The following is a 25,547-nucleotide window of genomic DNA, read 5'->3' as shown; positions in this document are numbered from 1 at the left end:
GGAAAATTTCTTCCTTTCCCCGTACCTTATAAAAATCTCAAATGACCTATCGAGCCCCTAACCATTATTTTTGAAAAAATTGGCGGATGTTTCCCCCCTATCCCTAAACCCATGTCATGGAGCTTTTCCATGCGGGGATACACAGCACCCAATATAACCTAACCTAAAGTAATAAACAAACCGTCCTATATTCTCATTTTGTTTCAAAATATTTAGGGAAGGGGTTCTAAGCTTAACAAGGCACTTCGAGGGAAATAACCACTTATTTTTATGAAATATTTTTCTCGATTTCTGTGCATACTTGTATTCAAAGGGGGGAGGCGGATGTGCCACTTTTTGAAACCAAAACTAAAAGACAACAAAGGAACTCAACTAAAAAAAGAGTTACAGGTCTGAGATTTTGCATGGCAGTTGCTTTATAGGGGTACAATATGGAACTGTGAAGAAACAGCGGCGCAACCACCGAAAACCGCCGTTTCCCGCCGATTTTTTTTTGCAATTTATTGGCGGTTTTCGGCGGTTACACCGCCGTTTCTTCACTGTTCCATATTGTAACCCTATACAGCAACTGCCATGCAAAATCTCAGACCTGTAACTCTTTTTTTAGTTGAGTTCCTTTGACTTTTAGTTTTGGTTTCAAAAAGTGGCACATCCGCCTCCCCCCTTTGAATACAAGTATGCACAGAATATTTCATAAAAATAAGTGGTTATTTCCCTCGAAGTGCCTTGTTAAACTGTTTTAACCTATTTTTAAAACGTATATAAAAAATATACTATGACACCAGTAGAATGAGACTGCAGAGCCTAAATTTGAATTAAGTCCCCAATAAACTTTTTTGGGGGGATTTAAATATTAATTTTTACTGTTGCCGTGATCATTTTGACCTAAGCAAAAGTTTTTTTTTTATTTGGGTAAAATTCGTAGCTTTTAGAGTGTTTTGCTTTATAAATATTGTATTCTGGTATAGAGTAAAATTAGGCCTTATGATTTTACTATAAAAATTCACTAAAAAGTTAATTCTTTATAATATATCAACGAATTAACATTAACATTTTTGTGTTCTCTCACTTATTTTAAAAACATAAAAAATTGCTGTAAAGGGTTAAATGACAACAAATGTTTATGCAATACAACAAATTTATTTTTGTCACATATACAAATGTGTTATAAAATAAGATTATTCAAACTTATCTTTTAAAATAATTTTAAAAAGTATGTATCTTTTATGTGTATGGTTTTCATTCTTTTCATTTTAATTTAAACATCTGCCAATTTTTTCAAAAATAATGGTTAAGGGCTCGATAGGTCATTTGAGAATTTAAATAGCTGTTTATTACACCAGTCCCTAAAGTTTTATAATAATGTATTCTTATTCGTTGGCTTTACAACTTTATAGTGACTGTTGTTGAATTTTGATTGGATGGGTCAATAAATTGAGTGTCCAAACGTTTCAACTACTTATTGTAATTTACAGAAAAGATAATTTTACATATCATCATTAGCGATGTGCATCATATATCGTACATTGTCTTATCCTTGAGATTACTGGTAAAAATAAAACTTTCCCTAATCCTGTAAAATTGATAGTCTTGGCTAGCAGAAAAGATAATGGCAAAATAGATTTTCAAGAGATGAAATGAAATATTCCCTAGATTAAAATAAATCCTGTCAAGAAATAAGAAGCTACTTCCAACGCTTGTGACTTAAATAATTTAAATAAACTTTAATTTTTATGGACTCAATTTCAATACGCCTCCCCCCTTTTATCCATCTAGTTGAAGGCCTTGGTCACTTGAAACAGAGGGACTCGAACCTTTCACATCACATTTATTAAACATTTGTCTTATTTTTTATATTTTTTAATCTACTTGTAAACATCAAAACAAGGATGACAACATCCATTAGTGGCGAAGGTAAAATTTTAAAAATAAACATTAAACTTGAGAAATTAAATAACGAAACCTTTTTAAATTAAAAAATTTATATAGTACACAAATAAGCAAATCTTTCTGTAACTTGGTAAAAAATATGTAGAATGTGAACTTATTTAATCCCCGAAACGTCCAGTCGTCTATCTATAAAATGGTATAAAAATCACGTTTCCCCCAAAACGGTCATACGGACTTTTCGAATTATAGAGTAGCTTCGCTGCTAAAAATTTAATTAACAAAGGTTTAATGTAACATGTTAGATAAATCCCTGGCAAAAATTGTTGATGGTCTCGTCAGCTTTGGATTCTGTATATCCGGCAAACAGCAGAATTTTCTTCATTTCTACAAAAAAAAATAATGTTTTATTCTTGAAATTGGTCGTTATGCAACCCCCCCCCCCTCTCGAAGAAGCCTCTAGGGGCGCTTAAGGTGGGAAAGGGAAGATGTCGACAATCCCCCCATTTTCAAAATTTAAAAAGAATCTGGGTGTTATTTGTTCTTGGAAGAGTTGGCGTACTGACAGACAGAGGGACGTACGTACATACAAAGTAGCCCAGCAAGACATTTCGCCGTAGAGTCGCCTTCGAGGTCGTGCAATATATGTACCGAGTCCTATGCTACCTCGAATCCCATTCGCCATGAATTAACACCTAATTTTTGGCGATAAACGTTGGAAAAACGACCTCTCAAGCAAAAGGTAGCATGCGAGTTCGCCATCGATATCGTAGCAGAGTATGAAGCGAAGTCGCACAATAGTAGCACAAATTAAAAATGCGTCAAAGGAGATCTCGACGGCGACTCGTAACATTTCTTATACGAACTCTTAAATGCTCGAATCAAAGCGCATATAAGGAGGGGGAGGGGCAACTAGGCCATTTTTAGGAAGTGGGGCAAGTTAAGTGGAGAAATTAATTTTTTCATACTATTAGGGATTGGCTAAATTTAACAATCACTAATAATAATCTTATATATTTGCCGTGATTTAAAAATAAGAAAGTAAGAAAGCCTTTTTAAAAATAATTTTTTTACCAGAGACTATCAACACTATAAAATGTTATGTCTTACCATTTTTATTGTTTTCAGTTTAAAAACAGAAAGTTTAAATTAATCTTTACAAATTATTTGAGTCCCTAGTGGCAAAATTATAAACTATATTTCTCTCCTATCAATTTTGAACATGGGTTGATTGTGTGTTTGTTTGTAAATGTTTGTTAATTATATAAAATGCTACGTTTAAGCGATATCGCGTTTTTTCTTCAGCTAGTATTTACGAGATCTTATAGATATCGAAAAAGGTAGCATGCTACCTTTTTTCTTAAAGTTTCGCTGGGTATGCAGCAGTACATCTGTACAACCACGCAGAGAATCCAACACAAATCCTGTACAAAATATATTAACAAGGATGACATCATCTAAAGGTATGAAGCAGTACATCTGTACAACCACGCAGAGAATCCAACACAAATCCTATACAAAATATATTAACAAGGATGACAACATCCATAAAAGCGAAGCACTGAAACGGTAGGACAAACGGACATTAACACTTGTATAGTATCTAAACTGAAAAATCGGAACATAAATATATAAATGTCGAATCAAAATTGTAGGTAAATTTGTTGAAAAACTGCTTAAAAACTGGATAATGTTTATGGACATACTTACATTTTTGGACTTGATTATAGAGTTGCTTCGATTATAATATTGTTCTTTGTTGTCCCAGGAATCAATATACCAAAAATCAGATCAAACGGATAATTAAAACACTTGAAAATTTGTTGTTAAAAAAGTAGAAAAATCAACATGTTTAAAATGGACGTACGGACATTCTGGTAATGATTATAGAGTTGCTACGCTTTCTAAATCGTACCCAACTACTACAGGAATCATCATGCAAAGTTTGAAATCGATAGGACAATTCTAACATGCCTAAATAAACGAATAAAAGCTATCTATCTCGGACGGACGGACGGACGGACGGACCGACCCTAATTATAGAAAAGCTTCGCTTTTAACAAGGATGACATCAACTAAAGGTATGAAGCAGTACATCTATACAACCATGCAGAGAATCCAACACAAATCCTGTATAAAATATATTAATAAGGATGACATTATCTAAAAGTGGGCAATTCTAGTTAGTAGCGAAGCTACTCTATAATTCACAATGTCCGTCCGTCTGTCCGTAATTAATGAATTGGGGGAAACATGATTTTTTCAGCTCCTATTCAAGATAGACAGCTGAAATTTTTAGTAAAGATTCCCACTATATATGCCCATCTAATATATACATTGTTTTGTCCGTCTTTTTGTTATTTGGGGTGCTAGATCGATTCCTAGATTTTTACGTTTTTGTGATTTTCTCAACTCCTTTTCAAGATAAAGGGCTGAAATTTTCAGGGGTGAATTATTTTTATATTCTACATATTTTCACCAAGTTTTATTAACATTTTTTATTAATTGGGGTGCTAGATCGATTCCTAGATTTTTTAGGTTTTCATGGTTTTCTCAATTCCTATTCAGGATTGACGGTTGAAATTATCAGGGATTGAGTATGCTCATGTTCTACATATTTCCATCAAGTTTCATTAAGATTTGTCTATCTATTGCGGTGCTAGATCGATTCCTAGATTTTTAAGTTTTCATGATTATAAGGTTGCGTGATTTTAAAGGTGTGATGATTTCCCTATTTTACCAATATTAATATTTATTATATGACACTGCTTTATAGTATTTTTTTCCTGATATATAATCATAATTTTTGAGCTTCGCTACTTATGGATGTTGTCATCCTTGTTACACATATTTTTACTTTTTAGTATTATCTAGATGTATGTCCTTCAAGATTTCAAATGACTGGTTTGCTTTCTTGTGGAGGACTTCATACCTTAAGGTATGGTTTTATGAGAGAGGGTTGAAAAGCCCTGGATTATAGGGTCACATAAAATTTGTACCTGTCCTAGTGCTCATCTCATGTGACCAGAAAGGTGTAAGTCCAAATCCAATTCTGGCGGCCGCCAGGATAGCTGCTCCCAGCTGGCTAAAATAAAAATTTATTGTAAAGATTTAATGAGACTAGGAATATATTTTAAAATCCGCAAAAATCTACTTGTCCTCTCATCTACAGACACAAAAATCCCTTAAAATGATGGGAAATTTAATTTTAACTAGAGGGAAAAACATGAAAAAAATAAACTTAGTGAAGAATATACACCACTGGACTTTTGTGGTAATTACACATTAACTAAATATATACCACAAGCACAAGTCGAGCCCTTGCCTTATTTTGAATAAAATTGAAAATAAGTGTGTGTGTGTGTGTGGGGGGGGGGGTGTTACATCAATGAACTGAGGATCTGCCAAGGAAAGGTCTAGGAAGTATTACCCAGCTACTAGTACATTATCCTACCTGGGTGGTACATCAATGAACTGAGGATCTGCCAAGGAAAGGTCTAGGAAGTATTACCCAGCTACTAGTACATTATCCTACCTGGGTGGTACATCAATGAAATGGGGATCTGCCAAGGAAAGGTCTAGGAAGTATTACCCAGCTACTAGTACATTATCCTACCTGGGTGGTACATCAATGAAATGGGGATCTGCCAAGGAAAGGTCTAGGAAGTATTACCCAGCTACTAGTACATTATCCTACCTGGGTGGTACATCAATGAACTGGGGATCTTCCAACGACCGGTCCAGGAAATATTTCACATACTGTTGAAAAAAGGATCTCGCTTCCCTGTTTTTTTGTTTGTTTTAGTCATTCAATTATTACTCCAGGGAATTAATGGAAGATCAATTGATGTAAACCCGTATGCCTTGATTGCTAGTTTGCACCAAGCAATCAAGTCCTCAAAGTTTGACCACAGAAACTAGAATTTCAGCTAGTTTCGCATTAATATTCTAGGGATATTTATTAGGGGATAGCGCGAACGCAGTCCCCCACTATCAAAAATTGTGCGTTCGAGTTACCCACGTTTGGGGTAATCGTAGGGGTCAGCCATACCGGAGTGCAATGGCACAGCCTCACCCTAGAGGAACCGCCTTCTTGATCACGGTTAACCTCCACGCCAGGTAAGTATGCTTGTTGTGATGCCTCTCAATGATCATTTGGTAACATTTCTGAAATTTTAGTTGTTTGTATTAAAAGCTTACATTAGCCTTTAAATTTCTACAATTTTGTGTATAATATCCTATTTTTTGTATTTTTCAATTTACAAAAAGGTAATACAAATATGCAAATTCTTAAATCATAAATAAATTCATCAAGAAAACGCGCCACCTATCGTCATATTATCGAACTTAAATGTTCAATTTACAACATTGAGAAAGTGTCTTCCTATTAGCTGAAACCTTGTTTACCTTGATTCTCATTGGCTGGTGCTTCCAATGCATTAGTCCCTATCTGGTGTGTGGGAAGGGAGGTAGCAAATAAACGAATCATACAATAGGCGTATTAAATAGTTTTCATAATATATTTTTATTTAATTGGAATTTTTTAATGACTAAAATACTAAAGCTGACTATTGGACCGTTGTTGTGTGAATCCGTGGGCTGAATCGCATACGGCAGCCACATTTCTGAAAAAAAAATCAAAATATCAGCTGACAAACAAATGTTTGAACTTGATTTAAAATACGACATCTTAATATTATAAAAATATCTCAATACCTCATTTTGATTAAAAGAAGATTTCAAAAGAAAATACCTAATCAGTTGAATATATAATAACAAGTGTCCCACCCATAAAAAAAATAGCATAAAACTATCACAAACGGTTCAGCGGTTGTCGAGATTTTAAGCTTTAGTCGTTTAGACAGACATAATTTTCCTTCGTATTTTAGATAATTTTGATACAAAATAAGGGGGGGGGGGGGGAGTTTGTACAGTTATAGGAAATGAAAATTCAGTATCAAATTTTGGCCTGGCCGTTTGGGCTTGTTTTTATAGTTATCAACCTAATTCTTTTTGTAAACTCTCTTATATGATTGGATCTACCTGTAAAACTTTGAAAATTGAATTTTGGGACTTTCCTTCTAGGGGCTAATGTTGCAAAAGACCCCCCCAAACACTAAAATTTTAAGTTATGAGTTTATTTTTAAAGATATCGAGCTGATTTTTAAAGGGAAGCTTTTATTGCATAAATGAGTTGATTAGCCATCCCATATTTCATTTTTGCACCTTACCTCTAGGGGCATGTAAGCTCAAAACTTATAAATTTTGTATTTGGGGGGGTTGTTTTACTCCAAAAAACCCTAGAAGTAAAGTGCAAAAATGAAATATGGGGTGGGTAATCAACTCATCTATGTAATAAAAGGTTCTATTTAAAAAATCAGCTCGATATCTTTAAAAATAAGCGCATAACTTAAAATTTTAGTGTTTCGGGGGGTCTTTTGCCCCACTAGCCCCTAGAGGGAAAGTCCCAAAATTCAATTTACAAAATTTTACAGGTAGATCCAAACATATAAGAGAGCTTACAAAAAGAATTAGGTTGATAACTATAAAAACCAGCCCAAACGGCCAGGGCAAAATTTGGTACCGAATTTTCATTTCCTATAACTGTACAAACTTCCCCCCTTTAGCAAGTGAAAACCTTTGATATTTTAAAGTATTTGACAAATTTTTCTATAGGTACTTTATGCTTAACATGACATTATAAAATTGAAGTTTAAAGGTTCCCCCTTCGGCCCTCAAGAGAGTATCGAAATAGGAAGACACGTGGCTTAGAAACCGATTAATATCCTAGCTGAATTAGAACCGGTTCTCAGCCATACTGAAAAATCATGCATAACATGATCATATTACAGACAATTTTCCACGAATATTAAAATACCAGCTTTGTTAGTCCGGCTCTTCGGCCCATTGAATCTACCAAAACTGGTTTTAACCTTATAATTTTGCATTCTAATATCCAGGGAAAGCTGTTTCTTTTTTTAATGGAAAAGGGATGTTTATTTTGTTTACATACGCCTAAGATATTTTTTTTGTATCGCATTGTCTTATAAGAGAGCTTTCCCCAGATGAAAAAATTAAAAATTATAAGAATTAAACAAGTTTTGTTAGCTCCGAGGGCCTAGGATAATAAAATTCGTTTTAATTTTATAACTTTTTTCTCCCCAATATTCGTGGAAAATTGTCTAAAATACGATGCTAAACCGGTTTAAGTCCAGCGGATATCAAACGGTTTCGAAGCCATAATGGAAACCAAAGTTTTAGATTTACCTGCAAAATTACAAGCTGTCGGCATACCGAGGCTCCAATTAAAATATTTCAACATTACAAATCTAAACAAAAATAAATGTTATTTTTTTCTTTAAATTTTCGTTGAGAAATGCAAACAAATTTTTTTTGGCGGAGGCCAAATATGCTGGTAGGTCATGTTACGAGTCACCACATCAATCCCCTCCCCCCCCCCCCTATTACTTTAAAACTAATAGAGGTTGGGTGGGGAATTATTTGTGCTCAACATGCACTGTGTGAGAAAGCACCAAAAGTGTTTACAATTATATTTCTCAAGGATCTACATGGACAATAAATGTATGTACGTTGTACATACCCAATGATGATACACAAAATTACCCCTTCTGTAGATTACAGTTAATGGTTGAAACGTTTGGACACTCAACTTAATGAACTTACCAATCAAAATTTAATAAAAGTCCCCAAAATTGTTAAGCCAACGAATAAGAAATCATTATTATTAAACTTTAATTAACAGCCCAATGTCTCCTCCCTCCCTGATTGTGTGAACACCCAACCCCTTCCCTTCTCTTACAGCCCTTACATACTAGAGGCGCAGTCGCTACCCAGTTGATTTAAAAGTAGCAAAAACTTACTCTAGAGAAAGAAAGTCCGGCTTTGGGAACTGGTGCTTCACCAGGGCGTTCAACTCGGAGCATTTTGGGATCTTGTCATTCTGAATCAAAAATATTTTTTAGTTATTTATCGTATTATAGACAGTTTTCCGCGGATATTAGAATGAAATATTATACAGTTAAAACAAGTTTGTTAGGGCCGAGGGGCCGAAGGCCCGGGCTAACAATAATGGTATAAATTTTATGATTTTTATTATCTTATTCTTAGAAAAAATGTCTGTAATACTATGATATACATGATTTATCAGTATGGCTGAAAACCGGTTCTAATCCAGCGGATATTACCTAATCGATGTGAAAGCTGTTATGTGTGTCATAAAATAAATATCTAAGCCATACTGGAAAAAAACTTTCCCATTCCCTTACTCTGTAAGAGTGTATGACTGTAATTAACGTTCATTTTATAGCATCTTAATTCTTAATTATATAGGGAGTTATTTTTAAAGGTACATAGGTATAACTTAATTTAACCTGCTTACTCTTAACAGAAATGTTATTTGAATGAAAACTGGTTCTGAATTATTAAATCAACTTTTATTTACAACTTAAATATTTGCTTCTTTTGTTCTTAATTGTCCTTGTAAAAAAATAAATATTTTACCTTTTCCTCCATTTTTGATGCCAGCAGGATGGAGACCAGAAAGACTAGATACAACTGTGGATTCTAATAACAAAGTAATATTTTGTCAAGGAGATAAAATAGCCTAAAACCTATAATAAAAATTAAATACAGTGTGGCCACAACCAAAAAAATACTGATACTGAAGAAAAAAAGGAAATACTGAAAATACTGAATCCTAAAATAAGAAAAAATACTGAAATACTGAACAAAAAAATACAAATACTGAATAAGTATTTTTTTTATATGATTCCTCATTTTAAAATTTCATATATCATAGCTTTATTATTAGGGGGATATTTTAAAGATCTTTTAATTTTGCCTCTTAGATTTTCTTGCACCAATTAGGCAGAAAATGACTGAAAAATATTTTAAATGATTACAAAACTTAAATACCTTTTAGTTGAGTTAAGAGCATGCTAAAAAACTTAACCTTCAATAATCATGCAAAGTACTCACCTTAGATTATTCATTCTATTAATAGACAAAAAAATACTGTATAAAAGCATCTCAAATATCTAAAAAATTTATATTTGAGATGAAATTGAAAAAAATGTATATTACCATCATAGACGTCCAAGCTTTTTATTTTGGGGGGGGTAAAATTTTTTTATGGGGAGGGTAATTCGCTTTTTGGGGGGGGTAAAATGGAGCGTGAAGCGCGCCGCAAATTTTATTTACCCCCCCCCCCAAAATTTTTACCCCGGGAGTAAAATTTGCTTGGGGGGGGTAATTACCCCCCCCTGAAATCTGTTGGCAGGGGTAAAGGAGGATGTGCTTAAGGACCATTTGGGCAGGGGGGGGGGGTTTACTCGAGAACCCTTAGAGCTAGAGGGAGCTAATTTTGGATTTAAGCTTCTATGGGGCCAAAGTTACTTTTAAAATTATCGTCGACCCCCCACCCCCCCCCAAAATTTTTTTTTTTTTGGGGGGGGGGGGTAAAAATTTTTTTTATTGCATTTCTCGCCGAATTAGGCAATTTAGGATCATTTGAGACCATGTTATTTTTTTCAAAAATTTTTCGCCTTACAAGCAACCCTGCGGGGGGACTTAGTCATTTTTTTCAAATTCTCGTTTATGAAGGTATATCTTAAATACAGTATGCTACTCTCTTAGTTTTAAAGATAATTGGATGAAATCTTTTTGATTGTGTCACTAATTACCCCAAGTTTTGGTATCTTTAAAAAAAAACGGCGGCGGGACCGCCAATCCCGCCGTCCGCCGCCGTTTTCCGCCGCCACCAAAAAAGAATTTTTTTATTGCATTTCTCGCCGAATTAAGCAATTTGGAATCATTTGAGACCATGTTATTTTTTCAAAAATTTTTCCCCTAACAAGCAACCCTGCGTGGGGACTTAGTCATTTTTTTCAAATTCTCGTTTATGAAGGTATATCTTAAATACAGTATGCTACTCTCTTAGTTTTAAAGATAATTGGATGAAATCTTTTTGATTGTGTCACTAATTACCCCAAGTTTTGGTATCATTAAAAAAAAACGGCGGCGGGACCGCCGCTCCCGACGTCCGCCGCCGTTTTCCGCCGCCACCAAAAAAGAAATTTTTTATTGCATTTCTCGCCGAATTAGGCAATTTGGAATCATTTGAGACCATGTTATTTTTTCAAAAATTTTTCCCCTAACAAGCAACCCTGCGGGGGGGAAAATTTTTGAAAAAAATAACATGAACTCAAATGATTCCAAATTGCCTAATTCGGCGAGAAATATAATAAAAAAAAATTTTGGTGGCGGCGGAAAAGGCGGCGGGAGCGGCGGTCCCGACGCCGTTTTTTTAAAGATACCAATAGTTGGGGTAATTAGTGACCCAGCCCAAAAGATTTCATCCAATTATCTCTAAAACTAAGAGAGTAGCATACTGTATTTAAGATATACCTTCATAAACGCCGCGGTTTTTTTTAAAGATACCAATAGTTGGGGTAAGGGGGGGGGGGGAAGTTTGTACAGTTATAGGAAATGAAATTCAGTACTAAAGTTTGGGAGGGCCGTGTGGGTTTGTTTTTAGAGTTATCAACCTAATTCTTTTTGTGAGCTCTCTTATATGACTGGATCTACACATAAAACTTGAATTTTGGGACTTTCCCTCTAGGGGCTAGTGGAGCAAAAGACCCCCCCAAACACTAAAAATTTAAGTTCTGAGCTTATTTTTAGAGATATTGAGATGATTTTATTTCAGAAACCTTTTTTAACAAAACCAAACTAAGTAATCATTGGAGATTTCATTTTGGGACTTTCCTTCTAGGGGCTTGTGGAGCAACAGACCCCCAAAACACTAAAAATATGCGATCTGAGCTTTTTTTTAAAGATATCAACCTGATTTTTTTTAAATAAAACTTTTTTAACATAACTAGATCAACGAACCAATACAGATTTCATTTTGGGACTTTCCTTCTAGGGGCTAGTGGAGCAAAAGACCCCCCCCAAACACTAAAAATTTAAGTTCTGAGCTTATTTTTAGAGATATTGAGATGATTTTTTTTCAGAAACCTTTTTTAACATAACCAAACTAAGTAATCATTGCAGATTTCATTTTGGAACTTTCCTTCTAGGGGCTTGTGGAGCAACAGACCCCCAAAAACACTAAAAATATCGTTCTGAGCTTATTTTTAAAGATATCAACCTGATTTTTTTTAAATAATACTTTTTAACATAATTGAATCAACGAACCATTACAGATTTCATTTTGGGACTTTCCTTCTAGGGGCTTGTGGAGCAACAGACCCCCAAAAACACTAAAAATATACATTCTGAGCTTATTTTTAAAGATATCAACCTGATTTTTTATTGGGACTTCATTTTGGGACTTTCCTTCTAGGAGCTAGTGGAGCAAAATACTCCAAAAACACTAAAAATATGAGTTCTGAGCTTATTTTTAAAAATGTCAATCTGATTTTTTAAAGAAAACTTTTTTAACATAACCGAATTAAGGAACCATTACAAAGGGGGGGCCGGGGGGCGAAAGTGACACTTTTTGAAACCAAAACTAAGAGTCAACAAAGGAACTCAACTAAAAAAAGGGTTACAGGTCTGAGATTTTGCATGGCAGTTGCTTTATAGGGGTACAATATGGAACTGTGAAGAAACGGCGGCGCAACCGCCGTAAACCGTTCATAGTTCCATATTGTACCCCTATAAAGCAACTGCCATGCAAAATGTCAGACCTGTAACTCTTTTTTTTAGTTGAGTTCCTTTAACTTTTAATTTTGGTTTCAAAAAGTGTCACTTTCGCCCCCCCCCCCTTTCATTTTGGGAGTTTCCTTCTAGGGGCTAGTGGAGCAAAAGACCCCCAAAACACTAAAAATATGAGTTCTGAGCTTATTTTTAAAGATATCAACTTCCTTTTTTTTAGAACACTTTTTTAACATAACCAAACTTGGTAACTTTTACAGATTTCATTTTGGGACTTTCCTTCTATAAGCTAGTGGAGCAAAAGACCCTAAAAACAATAAAAATCTGTAAAAGTTACCAAGTTCGGTTATGTTAAAAAAGTATTATTTATAAAAATCAGGTTGATATCTTTAAAAATAAGCTCAGAACTCATATTTTTAGTGTTTTCGGGGGTCTGTTGCTCCACAAGCCCCTAGAAGGAAAGTCCCAAAATGAAATCTGCAATGATTACTTAGTTTGGTTATGTATTAAAAGGTTTCTAAAAAAAATCATCTCAATATCTCTAAAAATAAGCTCAGAACTTAAATTTTTAGTGTTTGGGGGGGTCTTTTGCTCCACTAGCCCCTAGAAGGAAAGTTCCAAAATGAAATCTGTAATGGTTTGTTGATTCAGTTATGTTAAAAAAGTATTATTTAAAAAGAATCAGGTTGATATCTTTAAAAATAAGCTCAGAACGCATATTTTTAGTGTTTTTGGGGGTCTGTTGCTCCACAAGCCCCTAGAAGGAAAGTCCCAAAATGAAATCTCCAATGATTACTTAGTTTGGTTATGTTAAAAAAGGTTTCTGACAAAAAAAATCATCTCAATATCTCTAAAAATAAGCTCAGAACTTAAATTTTTAGTGTTTGGGGGGGTCTTTTGCTCCACTAGCCCCTAGAAGGAAAGTCCCAAAATGAAATCTGTAATGGTTCGTTGATCTAGTTATGTTAAAAAAGTTTTATTTAATAAAAATCAGGTTGATATCTTTAAAAATAAGCTCAGAACGCATATTTTTAGTGTTTTTAGGGGTCTGTTGCTCCACAAGCCCCTAGAAGGAAAGTCCCAAAATGAAATCTCCAATGATTACTTAGTTTGGTTTTGTTAAAAAAGGTTTCTGAAAAAAAAATAATCTCAATATCTCTAAAAATAAGTTAGAACTTAAATTTTTAGTGTTTCGGGGGGTCTTTTGCTCCACTAGCCCCTAGAGGGAAAGTCCCAAAATTCAATTTTTAAAGTTTTATGTGTAGATCCAGTCATATAAGAGAGCTCACAAAAAGAATTAGGTTGATAACTCTAAAAACAAACCCACACGGCCCTCCCAAACTTTAGTACTGAATTTCATTTCCTATAACTGTACAAACTTCCCCCCCCCCCTTGGGGTAAGGGGGGGGGAAGTTTGTACAGTTATAGGAAATGAAATTCAGTATAAAAGTTTGGGAAGGCCGTGTGGGCTTATTTTTATAGTTATCAACCTAATTCTTTTTGTAGGCTCTCTTATACGACTGGATGTACACATAAAACTTTGAAAATTGAATTTCGGCACTTTCCTTCTTAGGGCTTGTGGAGCACAAAAACCCCCCAAACGCTAAAAATATGAGTTCTGAGCTTATTTTTAAAGATATCAACCTGATTTTTTTTAAATAATACTTTTTTAACATAACTGAATCAACGAACCATTACAGATTCATTTTGGGACTTTCCTTCTTAGGGCTTGTGGAGCACAAAAACCCCCCAAACGCTAAAAATATGAGTTCTGAGCTTATTTTTAAAGATATCAACCTGATTTTTTTAAATAATACTTTTTAACATAACTGAATCAACGAACCATTACAGATTTCATTTTGGGACTTTCCTTCTTGGGGCTTGTGGAGCACAAAACCCCCCAAACACTAAAAATATGAGTTCTGAGCTTATTTTTAAAGATATCAACCTGATTTTTTAAAATAATACTTTTTTAACATAATCGAATCAACAAAACATTACAGATTTCATATTAGGACTTTCCTTCTAGGGGCTTGTGGAGCAAAAGATCCCCCCAAAAAACTAAAAATATGAGTTCTAAGCTTATTTTAAAAGATATCAACCTGATTTTTTTAAATAATACTTTTTTAACATAACCGAATCAACGAACCATTACAGATTTCATTTGGGACTTTCCTTTTAGGAGCTTGTGGAGCAAAAGACCCCCAATACACTAAAAATAAGAGTTATAAGCTTATTTTTAAAGATATCAACCAGATTTTTTTTAATAATACTTTTTTAACATAACCGAATCAACAAACCATTACAAATTTCATTTTGGGACTATCCTTCTAGGGGCTTGTGGAGCAAACGACCCTTAAACCACTAAAAATATGAGTTCTGAGCTTATTTTAAAGATGTCAACCTGATTTTTAAAAAAAACTTTCTTAACATACCTGAATTAAGGAACCATTACAGATTTCATTTTGTACTTTCCTTTTAGGGTCTAGTGGAGCAAAAGACCCCCAAAAACGCTAAAAATATGAGTTCTGAGCTTATTTTTAAAGATATCAACCTAATTTTTTAAAAATAATACTTTTTTAACATAACCGAACCAACGAACTATTACAGATTTCATTTTAGGACTTTTATTCTTGTGATTTGTGGAGCAAAAGACCCCCAAAAACACTAAAAGTATGAGTTCTGAGCTTATTTTTAAAGATATCAACCTGATTTTTTTTAAATAATACTTTTTTAACATAATCGAATGAAATCTGTAAAAGTTACTAAGTTCGGTTATGTTAAAAAAGTGTTCTTAAAAAAATCAGGTTGATATCTTTAAAAATAAGGTCAGAACTAATATTTTTAGTGTTTTGTGGTTCTTTTGCTCCACAAGCCCCTAGAAGGAAAGTCCCAATATTTTTAGTGTTTTGGGGGTCTTTTGCTCCAGTAGACCCTAGAAGGAAAGTCCGAAAATGAAATCTGTAATGGTTTATTAGTTTGGTTATGTTAAAGAAGTATTATTTTTTAAAAATCAGGTTGATGTCTCTAAAAAAAAGCTCAGAACTAATATTTTTAGTGTTTTGTGGTTCTTTTGCTCCAAAATTCCCTAGAAGGAAAGTCCTAAAATAAAATATGTAATTGTTCCCTAGTTTGGTTATGTTCAAAAAGTTTCCTTAAAAAAATCATGTTGATATCTTTAAAAATAAGATCAGAACTCATATTTTTAGTGTTTTTGGGGTCTTTTGCCCCACAAGCCCCTAGAAGGAAAGTCCCAAAATGAAATCTGCAATGGTTCGTTGATTCAGTTATGTTAAAAAATGTATTATTTAAAAAAAATCAGGTTGGTATCTTTAAAAATAAACTCAGAACGCATATTTTTAGTGTTTTTGGGGTCTTTTGCTCCACAAGGCCCTAAAAGGAAAGTCCCAAAATGAAATCTGTAAAGGTTTGTTGATTCAGTTATGTTAAAAAGTATTATTTAAAAAAAATCAGGTTGATATCTTTAAAAATAAGCTCAGAACGCATATTTTTAGTTTTTGGGGGTCTTTTGCTCCACAAGCCCCTAGAAGGAAAGTCCCAAAATGAAATCTGTAATGATTCGTTGATTCAGTTATGTTAAAAAAGTATTATTTAAAAAAAATCAGGTTGATATCTTTAAAAATAAGCTCAGAACTCATATTTTTAGCGTTTGGGGGGGTTTTGTGCTCCACAAGCCCCAAGAAGGAAAGTGCCGAAATTCAATTTTCAAAGTTTTATGTGTACATCCAATCATATAAGAGAGCCTACAAAAAGAATTAGGTTGATAACTATAAAAACAAGCCCACACGGCCCTCCCAAACGTTTATACTGAATTTCATTTCCTATAACTGTACAAACTTCCCCCCCCCCCTTAGTGACACAATCAAAAAGATTTCATCCAATTATCTTTAAAACTAAGAGAGTAGCATACTGTATTTAAGATATACCTTCATAAACGAGAATTTGAAAAAAATGACTAAGTCCCCCTCGCAGGGTTGCTTGTTAGGGGAAAAATTTTTGAAAAAATAACATGGTCTCAAATGATTCCAAATTGCCTAATTCGGCGAGAAATGCAATAAAAAAATTCTTTTTTGGTGGCGGCGGAAAACGGCGGCGGACGGCGGGAGCGGCGGTCCCGCCGCCGTTTTTTTTTAAAGATACCAAAACTTGGGGTAATTAGTGACACAATCAAAAAGATTTCATCCAATTATCTTTAAAACTAAGAGAGTAGCATACTGTATTTAAGATATACCTTCATAAACGAGAATTTGAAAAAAATGACTAAGTCCCCCCGCAGGGTTGCTTGTAAGGCGAAAAATTTTTGAAAAAAATAACATGGTCTCAAATGATTTCAAATTGCCTAATTCGGCGAGAAATGCAATAAAAAAAATTTTTACCCCCCCCCAAAAAAAAAATTTTTTGGGAGGGGTGGGGGGTCGACGATAATTTTAAAAGTAACTTTGGCCCCATAGAAGCTTAAATCCAAAATTAGCTCCCTCTAGCTCTAAGGGTTCTCGAGTAAACCCCCCCCCCCCCTGCCCAAATGGTCCTTAAGCACATCCTCCTTTTATTTACTCCCCCCAAAATTTACCCCCCGGGGTAAAATTTTTGGGGTGGGTAAATTAAATTTTATCAAATATTTAGTATTAAAAATGAGCGCGAAGCGCGCAAAAATTTTTTTTGTTAGAGATTTTTATTTTTTGGGGGGTATTTACCCCTCCAAAATTGTTTTGGGGGTAAATACTCCCTCCTTAATGGTTGCGGGTGCCTACAGCCCCCCAGGGTAGGGGTAAACTTTAAATGGGGGGGGGGGGAGTAATCGCCACTTTACCCTTCCCCCCTTGTAAGTCTATGATTACCATAAAAAAAGCAAAATTAATGTACAAAGTTATAGGGTAGGTAATTTAAAGGAAAGTAAAGTGAGGCGCGAAGCGCCGAAAAAAATCTGACATCAATTACTTGAAAAAACATCTTATTTATGCAATTTTTTTTGGAATTTAAGAAATAATGAAAATACTGAATCATGAAAATTTCCAAAAACTGAATAAAATTTTCAGTAAATACTGAATATTCAGTATTTACTGAAAATACTGAACCCACAATTTCCAAATACTGAAGAATACTGAATATTTTCAGTATACTGAAAAATGTAGCCACGCTGTAAATATTCTAAAACCATCCCGGGACCGATGTAGAGCTTCCCAAACATGGATAACTCCTTAGGTTAAGTTTAAAGCGATATCCTCACGGATAAACAAAAAAAAACTTTACTACTATATGTAATAGGACAAATTTTCAAGGAGGGGTAGAATAAGGGATTACGAATTAATCCCCTCCACCATAATCATAAATATTTATTTCTGTCTTTGGTACATTTAAAACTGTAGGGGGAGGGGGGGGGGGAGGTTAATCACTAAACATAACCAATAAATTACTCCTGAAAAGGCAACCTTTCATTCCCTTCAATTGGAAAAAAGATAAAATCATCCTCCATTGTACTTTCCACATAAGCATGGTATACCTGGATGTCATGACCGTTCATGAAGTAGTCCAGCAGCTTGACTGCCAGATGAACCGTACAGGTGGACATAAACATGGTATACATGGATGTCATGCCCGTCCATGAAATGGTCTAGCAGCTTGACTGCCAGATGGACCGTACAGGTTGACATACCTGGATGTCATGACCGTTCATGAAGTAGTCCAGCAGCTTGACTGCCAGATGAACCGTACAGGTGGACATAAACATGGTATACCTGGATGTCATGACCGTCCATGAAGTAGTCCAGCAGCTTGACTGCCAGATGAACCGTACAGGTGGACATAAACATGGTATACCTGGATGTCATGACCGTTCATGAAGTAGTCCAGCAGCTTGACTGCCAGATGAGCCGTACAGGTGGACATAAACATGGTATACCTGGATGTCATGACCGTCCATAAAGTAGTCCAACAGCATGACTGCCAGATGAACCGTACAGGTGGACACAAACATGGCATACCTGAATGTCATGCCCGTCCATGAAGTAGTCCAGCAGCTTGACGGCCAGATGAACCGTACAGGTCGACAGTTCCAACTTCTCAGCAACTTGTGTGGTGCAGTCAATCAACTTACGCCTGTATACATGATCTATCAGAGAGGGAGGGGACATTGGATGATATACTCTTCTCCAAAGATTAATACTCAAGAATGTTTTTCTCATTCATTGGCTAAAATTTGTTTATGGGACTTTAAATTGATCTTGATTGAATTGTATAAACCAGCAGTGTCATTTTCTTTTCAATCATTAATTTAATATATAGAACAGAGAAGGACTAATCTTGTTCATCATAACTGGGAAAATAATTCAAATTTACAACATTGTTTATTACGAATCATGAGGGTAGGTATTTCTATATCAATAATTGTTTTAAAAGTTTAATATAACATTTTCTAGTAAAGCTTCGAAACCGTATAATATCAGCTGGAATAGCACAGATTCACAGCTATACTGAAAAATCATGCATGACATCGTATTACAGACAATTTTCCAACATTACAATATTAAAATAAAACATCAATATTAATACCAGTTTTTTACCCCGGGTTGACAAAACTGGTATTTGAATTCTAATATCCGCGGAAAGCTGTCAAATACGGGGTTACCTCTTCTTTATTTGTGGGGATTGTCTCCTAAATTCTGGTAAATGCTGCTCCCGTTTTTTCAACCACATTATCACATCCTATTATGTAAGGTTTATTTGTCTGAAGCTTAAGATCTTTATAACTACTTAACCGATTGGGTTCTCAACTTTAGATAAGCTTCACATAGGTTTTGAAATGGGTTTATACTAAGGGGGGGGGGGGGGGGGTTTTAATGCAACCATCTCGTAATCAGTGATTAAATGGCACTTAGAATTCGAATTTCGATCTGAAATTTTGCATGAGTAATCCTTGGTAGGTCTATTTTCCCTAAATCGAACAAAAAGTTGGAAAAGTAGCGGCTGGCGGCTGGCAGCTCAGCCGTTTAGCCGTTTTTTGTCTATTTTCAGGGCAAATTCATCAATAATTACGTAGGAATCAACTTTCAAAGACATATTTTTGGTTTAATTCATGGTAAATGATAACAATAACCTTTTTTAAATTTCTAGTTCCAGCTGCTAAACGGCTAGAACTGGCTGAAAACGGCTGGGAGCTGCCAAGAGTATAAAGTGTAGATATGGCTTGTGACGTGTCTAGGGGTAGGTTTTTATGGCTGCTGAGCTCAAAAATACTTATAAAAAATAGTGGCCACCCATCCATATGGCAGCTGGGTAACAGCTGCAGCTCAGCTGGGAGCGGCCAAGAGTAGAATGAGTAGATAGGGCTTGTGACGTGTCTAGGGGTAGGTTTTTATGGATGCTGAGCTCAAAAATACTACCAAAAATAGTGGCGGCCCATCCATATGGCAGCTGGGTAACAGCTGCAGCCCAGCTGGGAGCTGCCAAGAGTATGAAGGGTAGATATGGCTTGTGATGTGTCTAGGGGTAGGTTTATATGGGTGCTGAGCTCAAAAATACTTCCAAAAATAGTGGCCGCCCATCCATATGGCGGCTGGGTAACAGCTGCAGCTCAGCTGGGAGCGGCCAAGAGTAGAATGAGTATATAGGGCTTGTGACGTGTCTAGGGGTAGGTTTTTATGGGTGCTGAGCTCAAAAATACTACCAAAAATAGTAGCGGCCTATCAATATGACAGCTGGGTAACAGCTGCAGCTCAGCTGGGAGCGGCCAAGAGTAGAATGAGTATATAGGGCTTGTGACGTGTCTATGGTTAAATTTTTATGGGTGCTGACCTCAAAAATACTACTAAAAATATTGGAGGCTTATCCATATGGTGGCTGGGTAACAGCTACAGCTCAGCTGGGAGCGGCCAAGAGTAGAATGAGTAGATAGGGATTGTGACGTGTCTATGGTTAGGTTTTTATGGGTGCTGACCCCAAAAATACTACTAAAAATAGAGGCGGCCCATCTTTATGGCAGCTGGGTAACAGCTGCAGCTCAGCTGGAAGTGGCCAAGAGTAGAATGAGTACACAGGGCTTGTGACATTTCAAGAGGTAGGTTTTTATGGCTGCTAAGCTATAAAAAAACTACCAAAAATTGTAGTGGCCCATCCATATGATTGCTGGGTAAAAGCTGCAGCTGTGCAGTAAGCCGTTGTTTAAGACTCAGCTGTAAGCACTTTTTGGGATTATTGAAGGGTAACCAAATATTAAATATTTCAGTATTGATTTAGTTGTTAAACAGCTGAAATTGGCTGAGAACAGTTACCAACAGATAAAAGTAAAGGTTTAAGACATTGCTTGTGATGTGTCAAGAAGGATATCAAAAAATTTATTATTTCAGTAGAATTAAACTTCTCCCAATTAACATTATAACTTTTTTTCGTGGAAATATTACCTACTAGTAACACTTTTTTAATTTCTAGATTTCACTGAAAATTACCAAAAACCTCTGAAAACAGTTATCAACAGCCAAAAGTATATGTTATAGATATAGCATGTAACATTTCAAGGGGTAGGTCTTAACTTTTTATGGGGGTGTTGAGCTCAAAAATACTACCAATAATAGTGGGGGCCCATCCATATGGACGCTGGGTAACAGCTATAGCTGAGCAACAGCCATTACCCTGATGCCATATGGATCGGCCTTTCTATTTTTGGGAGTATTAATAAGCTTGGCACCCATAAAAACTTACCCCACACATCACAAGCTATGTCTTAAACTTTTACTTATGTCTGTTAGTAACTGTTCTAACAACTAAATCAATATTGAAATATTCAATATTTTGTTATCCTTCAATAGTCCCAAAAAGTGCCCACAGCTGAGTCTTAAACAATAGCTTACTGCACAGCTGCAGCTGTTACCCAGCAACCATATGGATGGGCCACCACTATTTTTGGTAGTTTTTTGAGCTTAGCACCCATAAAAACCTACCCCTAGACACGTCACAATCCCTATCTACTCATTCTACTCTTGGTCGCTCCCAGCTGAGCTGCAGCTGTTACCCAGCTAAAATATGGATGGACCGATACTATTTTTGGTAGCATTTTTGAGCTCAGCACCCATAAAAACCTAACCATAGACAAGTCACAAGCCCTATGTACGTATTCTACTCTTGGCCGCTCCCAGCTGGGCTGCAGCTGTTACCCAGCCGCCATATGGATAGGCCGTCACTATTTTTGGTAGTATTTTTGAGCTCAGCACCCATAAAAACCTACCCCTAGACACGTCACAAGCCCTATGTACTCATTCTACTCTTGGCTGCTCCCAGCTGAGCTGCAGCTGTTACCCAGCTGCCTTATGGATGGGCCGCCACTATTTTTGGTAGTATTTTTGAGGTCAGCACCCATAAAAACCTACCCCTAGACACGTCACAAGCCCTATCTACTCATTCTACTCTTGGCCGCTCCCAGGTGAGCTGCAGCTGTTACCCAGCTGCCATATGGATGGGCGGCCAATATTTTTGGAAGTATTTTTGAGCTCAGCAGCCATAAAAACCTAATCCTAGATACGTCACAAGCTATATCTACCCTTCATACTACTGGCAGCTCCCAGCCGTTTTCAGCCGGTTCTAGCCGTTTAGCAGCTGAAACTAGAAATTTAAAAAATGGTTATTGCTATCATTTACCATGAATTAAATCAAAAATATGTTTTTAAAAGTTGATTCCTACGTAATTAATGATGAACTTACCCTGAAAATAGGTAAAAAACAGCTAAACGGCTGAGCTGCCAGCTGCCAGCCGTTACTTTTCCAACTTTTTGTTCAATTTAGGGAAAATAGACCTACCAAGGATTACTCATGCAAAATTTCAGATCGAAATTCGAATTCTAAGTGCCATTTAATCACTGATTACGAGATGGTTGCATTAAAAACCCCCCCCTTTATTTTGTCTTGGGGTGGTTTAATCTATTTTCATAACCCCTCCCGGCCCCTTTTAACCACTGAGACCTTTAAAAGGTTATCACAACTAAGGAAAGGATAGTTCCATGAAAGATATTAGGTACAAGAGTTACCATATTTCTAAGAAAGTATATTTAAACTTATTTCAAGTCGATAATTAAATAGAGCTGTATAAATGGATATAATAACAGAGGAAAAATAATCGTTGCTAACATGGCTCTCATTTATTGGTCAGTTAGTTCATCCAGTGGGAGGGGGGGGTGGATTAATGGGGTTATTGTAATTTTAGCCTGATGCGAGTTTCACGCATGTTAATAAATAATTACCTGGGAATAATCAAGAATATCGTAGGTCAAACCCAATCTAAATAAAATATAGAAGTAAAAAATTTGACTTCGCAGATGTGTCAATATTAAATGAAACTTCAATGGGCTTGTTAAATTCTTTTTTAATGCTGTAACAGGAACGTACTTTGGAATTACAGGCCATGTCTAATTTTAAGCCACATTGGAAGAAAAATTGTTCCCGTATTTTATTTCGCTCTCCCATTGTTTTACAATCGTAGCCCCTCTATATTTCAATTGGGTCTTTGAATATCAGCCAATGGCTTCGAAAATATCAGCACAGCCAAGCTGCTACAAAAAAAGCAGAAAGCAATTTGCTAGCAGACGAAAAAGTTCCACAACACTTGATCCAGTAATTTATCTTATTTATTAGTATTTAGTATTTATTGACTTCGCCAATCAAATTTCAGTATTAACAAATAGTCAACATGGCAGTATTCTTCATGAACAATCACAATGCAACTTATTGGGACTTTGCCAATCAGATTCCAGGATTAACAAATAGTCATCATGAGAGTATTCTTCTTGACCAAAACAAGTGCAACTTGTTGGGTCTTCGCCAATCAGATTCCAAGATTTCTCTCTGCCAATAAGAGAGTAGGATATAAGTTCTTCTACAATAGAACAACTGGTCGTATTTTCATTTCTTCTTAATTACATTCAATGCTTTTGGTTCATTTTATCCAGAAATTCTTAATAAAAACAATAATGTTTTAAAATCTATCATAATTTTTAGAAAACCTAAAAACTAAAACTCGCCTCCTTATGGACAAAGGCCAGACTTAGCTTTAGTAGTTATATTTTTAGGTCTCACTCTCTAGTATAACATGGAGTTGTCCAGACTTTAACCAGACACTCTACAATTATTACTGTTCATTTGACCTATTACGTATTATTTTAGTGCTTTTATGAATGTTGTCATCCCTGTTCTTAACTTCTTATAATATTTCAACAGATCTATAGTATAGATGTATATACAGATAACTACCTGCCCAACCTGCCCTTTTCCGTCTACTAGCAAATTTTTTTCTGCTACTACTTGGTTGTGTTAATATTTCTGACATTATTGATTGATTTTCAAAGACCCAGTTGAGAGTCGGCACATCGTCATTGGGATAGGGAGATACAGTTATTTGACCCCTTCCCCCTCTAGTGTTATACTCTAATAATGGTTCAGTAGTTATTGTCAGCTGGTTGGTACATTTTTATGGAAGCTAAACCATTATAATGGATTTAGAATATCCATGGATATTATGACAGGAGAATAATTGTCGTGAATTAAAGGGTAAAGGTAAAAGGGGTGGATATTGTTATTTTAGCCCGCTGCGAGTTTCACTTTATTAGAAAACATGAAAATCTGATGTAAGATCCATGTAATAATATATCCAATACCATTAAACACATTATTTTCTCTTTCTCTTACTATCTCTACACAAGACAAGAACGAAACATCAATTAAAGCGCAACAAGCAAGAAATTTACAGGAAAGGAAAAGACAGGGAGGGGGGTATAAATAATCTAAAATCTTTTTCAATATAGCTTCGAAACCGGTTAATATCTGCTGGATTAGACCCGCTTCTCAGCCAAACTGAAAAATTATGTATAACATTGTCCGACAATAAAAATCATAAAATTAATACCAGTTTTGTTGTCGAAATGTTGATTAGTTAGTTCCGAAATGGTATTGTCTAAACTTTTCAACCAATAATTTTTTAATGTATATTATCGGCAATTGTCTTATCCCTGAAGAATAAGAAATGAAATATACGGAAAGAATAGCAACGCTGATAAAATAATAAGCTCATAATTCACACTAATGTTTCATTTTATTTTCACCTACATCATTTTTGTCTTTCATATTAAATGTAAGAAATAAAGTTAAATTAAATATTTCCGCGGTTACTATTAGACACCTTATACCAACAACGAAATTAATTCGAAAAAAAAATCACAAAACCTTTACTTGTTTAACATAATTTAAACAGTTGCTTAAAAAACAATTTTGCTTTTGTTCTTATATAAAACTTACATATCTGAAAAACTTTTAGCCTGGTTTTAAGATCTTACTCAACACACATCTATTAATAATACTACTCACAGCTACAACCCTAGCATTTCGGGGCTCTGTAAACGAAGGAGGATGGATGCAATGTTTAGAAAACTAGCCAATAACAATCCCAAGACCCTGAAATGAAGAACTCAATCGGTTCAATGATTAACGAGATCGCAATGGAAAGACAAAAAATACGTATGAACTTGAGTAAATCAACGAGTGGCTACGCTTCTTAACGATATTTACATTTCAATTTCACATGTGAATGTTTTTGATAATGTACAAAAAAATTATCACTTGAAAAGGTTTCGTGATGATTTGGGTTGGACGATTTTTTTATTTTGTTGGACGATTTCTTCATGATATACATTGGCAGTAAAGATTACCTCTTTTGTATATTAAATTATTGGTTGAAAAGTCTTTGAACTGACTATGAATAAGATTGATCAGTTAAAAAATATTGGGTACCTATATAATTTACAGCCCAATTTTCTTTTTTGCATTTTTAAAAGAGTTTAATACGTTTTTGATAAAAATAATATTATATCCCAATGAAATAGTTGACTTTTGTAAAGTTTTGTCTTTATTTATAATAATATCACATTTTATATTATCTGAAAAGAAAACACTAAAATCATAAGGTATATTAAATCACAAGCAAT

At 35.1% G+C, this 25,547-nt stretch overlaps 1 protein-coding gene and 1 non-coding gene across 5 annotated transcripts; both read right to left on the bottom strand.

Moving 5' to 3' along the window:
* Positions 1 to 1,712: 1,712 nt before the first annotated feature.
* Positions 1,713 to 25,495, bottom strand: LOC145306471 (cyclin-J-like). 4 transcript variants are annotated; one of them, XM_080148583.1, is made up of 13 exons: positions 25,354 to 25,495; positions 22,815 to 22,851; positions 19,214 to 19,290; positions 18,570 to 18,684; positions 9,409 to 9,471; positions 8,769 to 8,848; positions 8,155 to 8,216; positions 6,448 to 6,512; positions 5,585 to 5,673; positions 4,887 to 4,972; positions 3,240 to 3,311; positions 2,203 to 2,274; positions 1,713 to 1,816 (listed from the first exon to the last, which is right to left on the bottom strand). In XM_080148583.1, the coding sequence occupies exons 1-13, from the start codon at positions 25,386 to 25,388 to the stop codon at positions 1,773 to 1,775; spliced, it is 897 nt and encodes a 298-aa protein (XP_080004709.1). In that variant the 5' UTR covers positions 25,389 to 25,495; the 3' UTR covers positions 1,713 to 1,772. The 4 variants fall into 4 exon arrangements, with proteins under 4 accessions (XP_080004709.1, XP_080004710.1, XP_080004712.1 ...); XM_080148584.1 differs by lacking the exon at positions 3,240 to 3,311; XM_080148586.1 differs by lacking the exons at positions 19,214 to 19,290; positions 22,815 to 22,851.
* On the bottom strand, positions 5,850 to 6,014 carry LOC145306696 (U1 spliceosomal RNA). Its single transcript, XR_013875145.1, has one exon. It is a non-coding gene; the product is annotated as a U1 spliceosomal RNA (small nuclear RNA).
* Positions 25,496 to 25,547: the final 52 nt, after the last annotated feature.

The sequence above is a fragment of the Acartia tonsa genome, chromosome 14 (genome assembly GCF_053477335.1).
Source record: "Acartia tonsa isolate MP-2025a chromosome 14, ASM5347733v1, whole genome shotgun sequence".
NCBI classification, from domain to species: domain Eukaryota; kingdom Metazoa; phylum Arthropoda; class Copepoda; order Calanoida; family Acartiidae; genus Acartia; species Acartia tonsa.
This window is presented reverse-complemented; position numbering and strand designations above follow the sequence as displayed.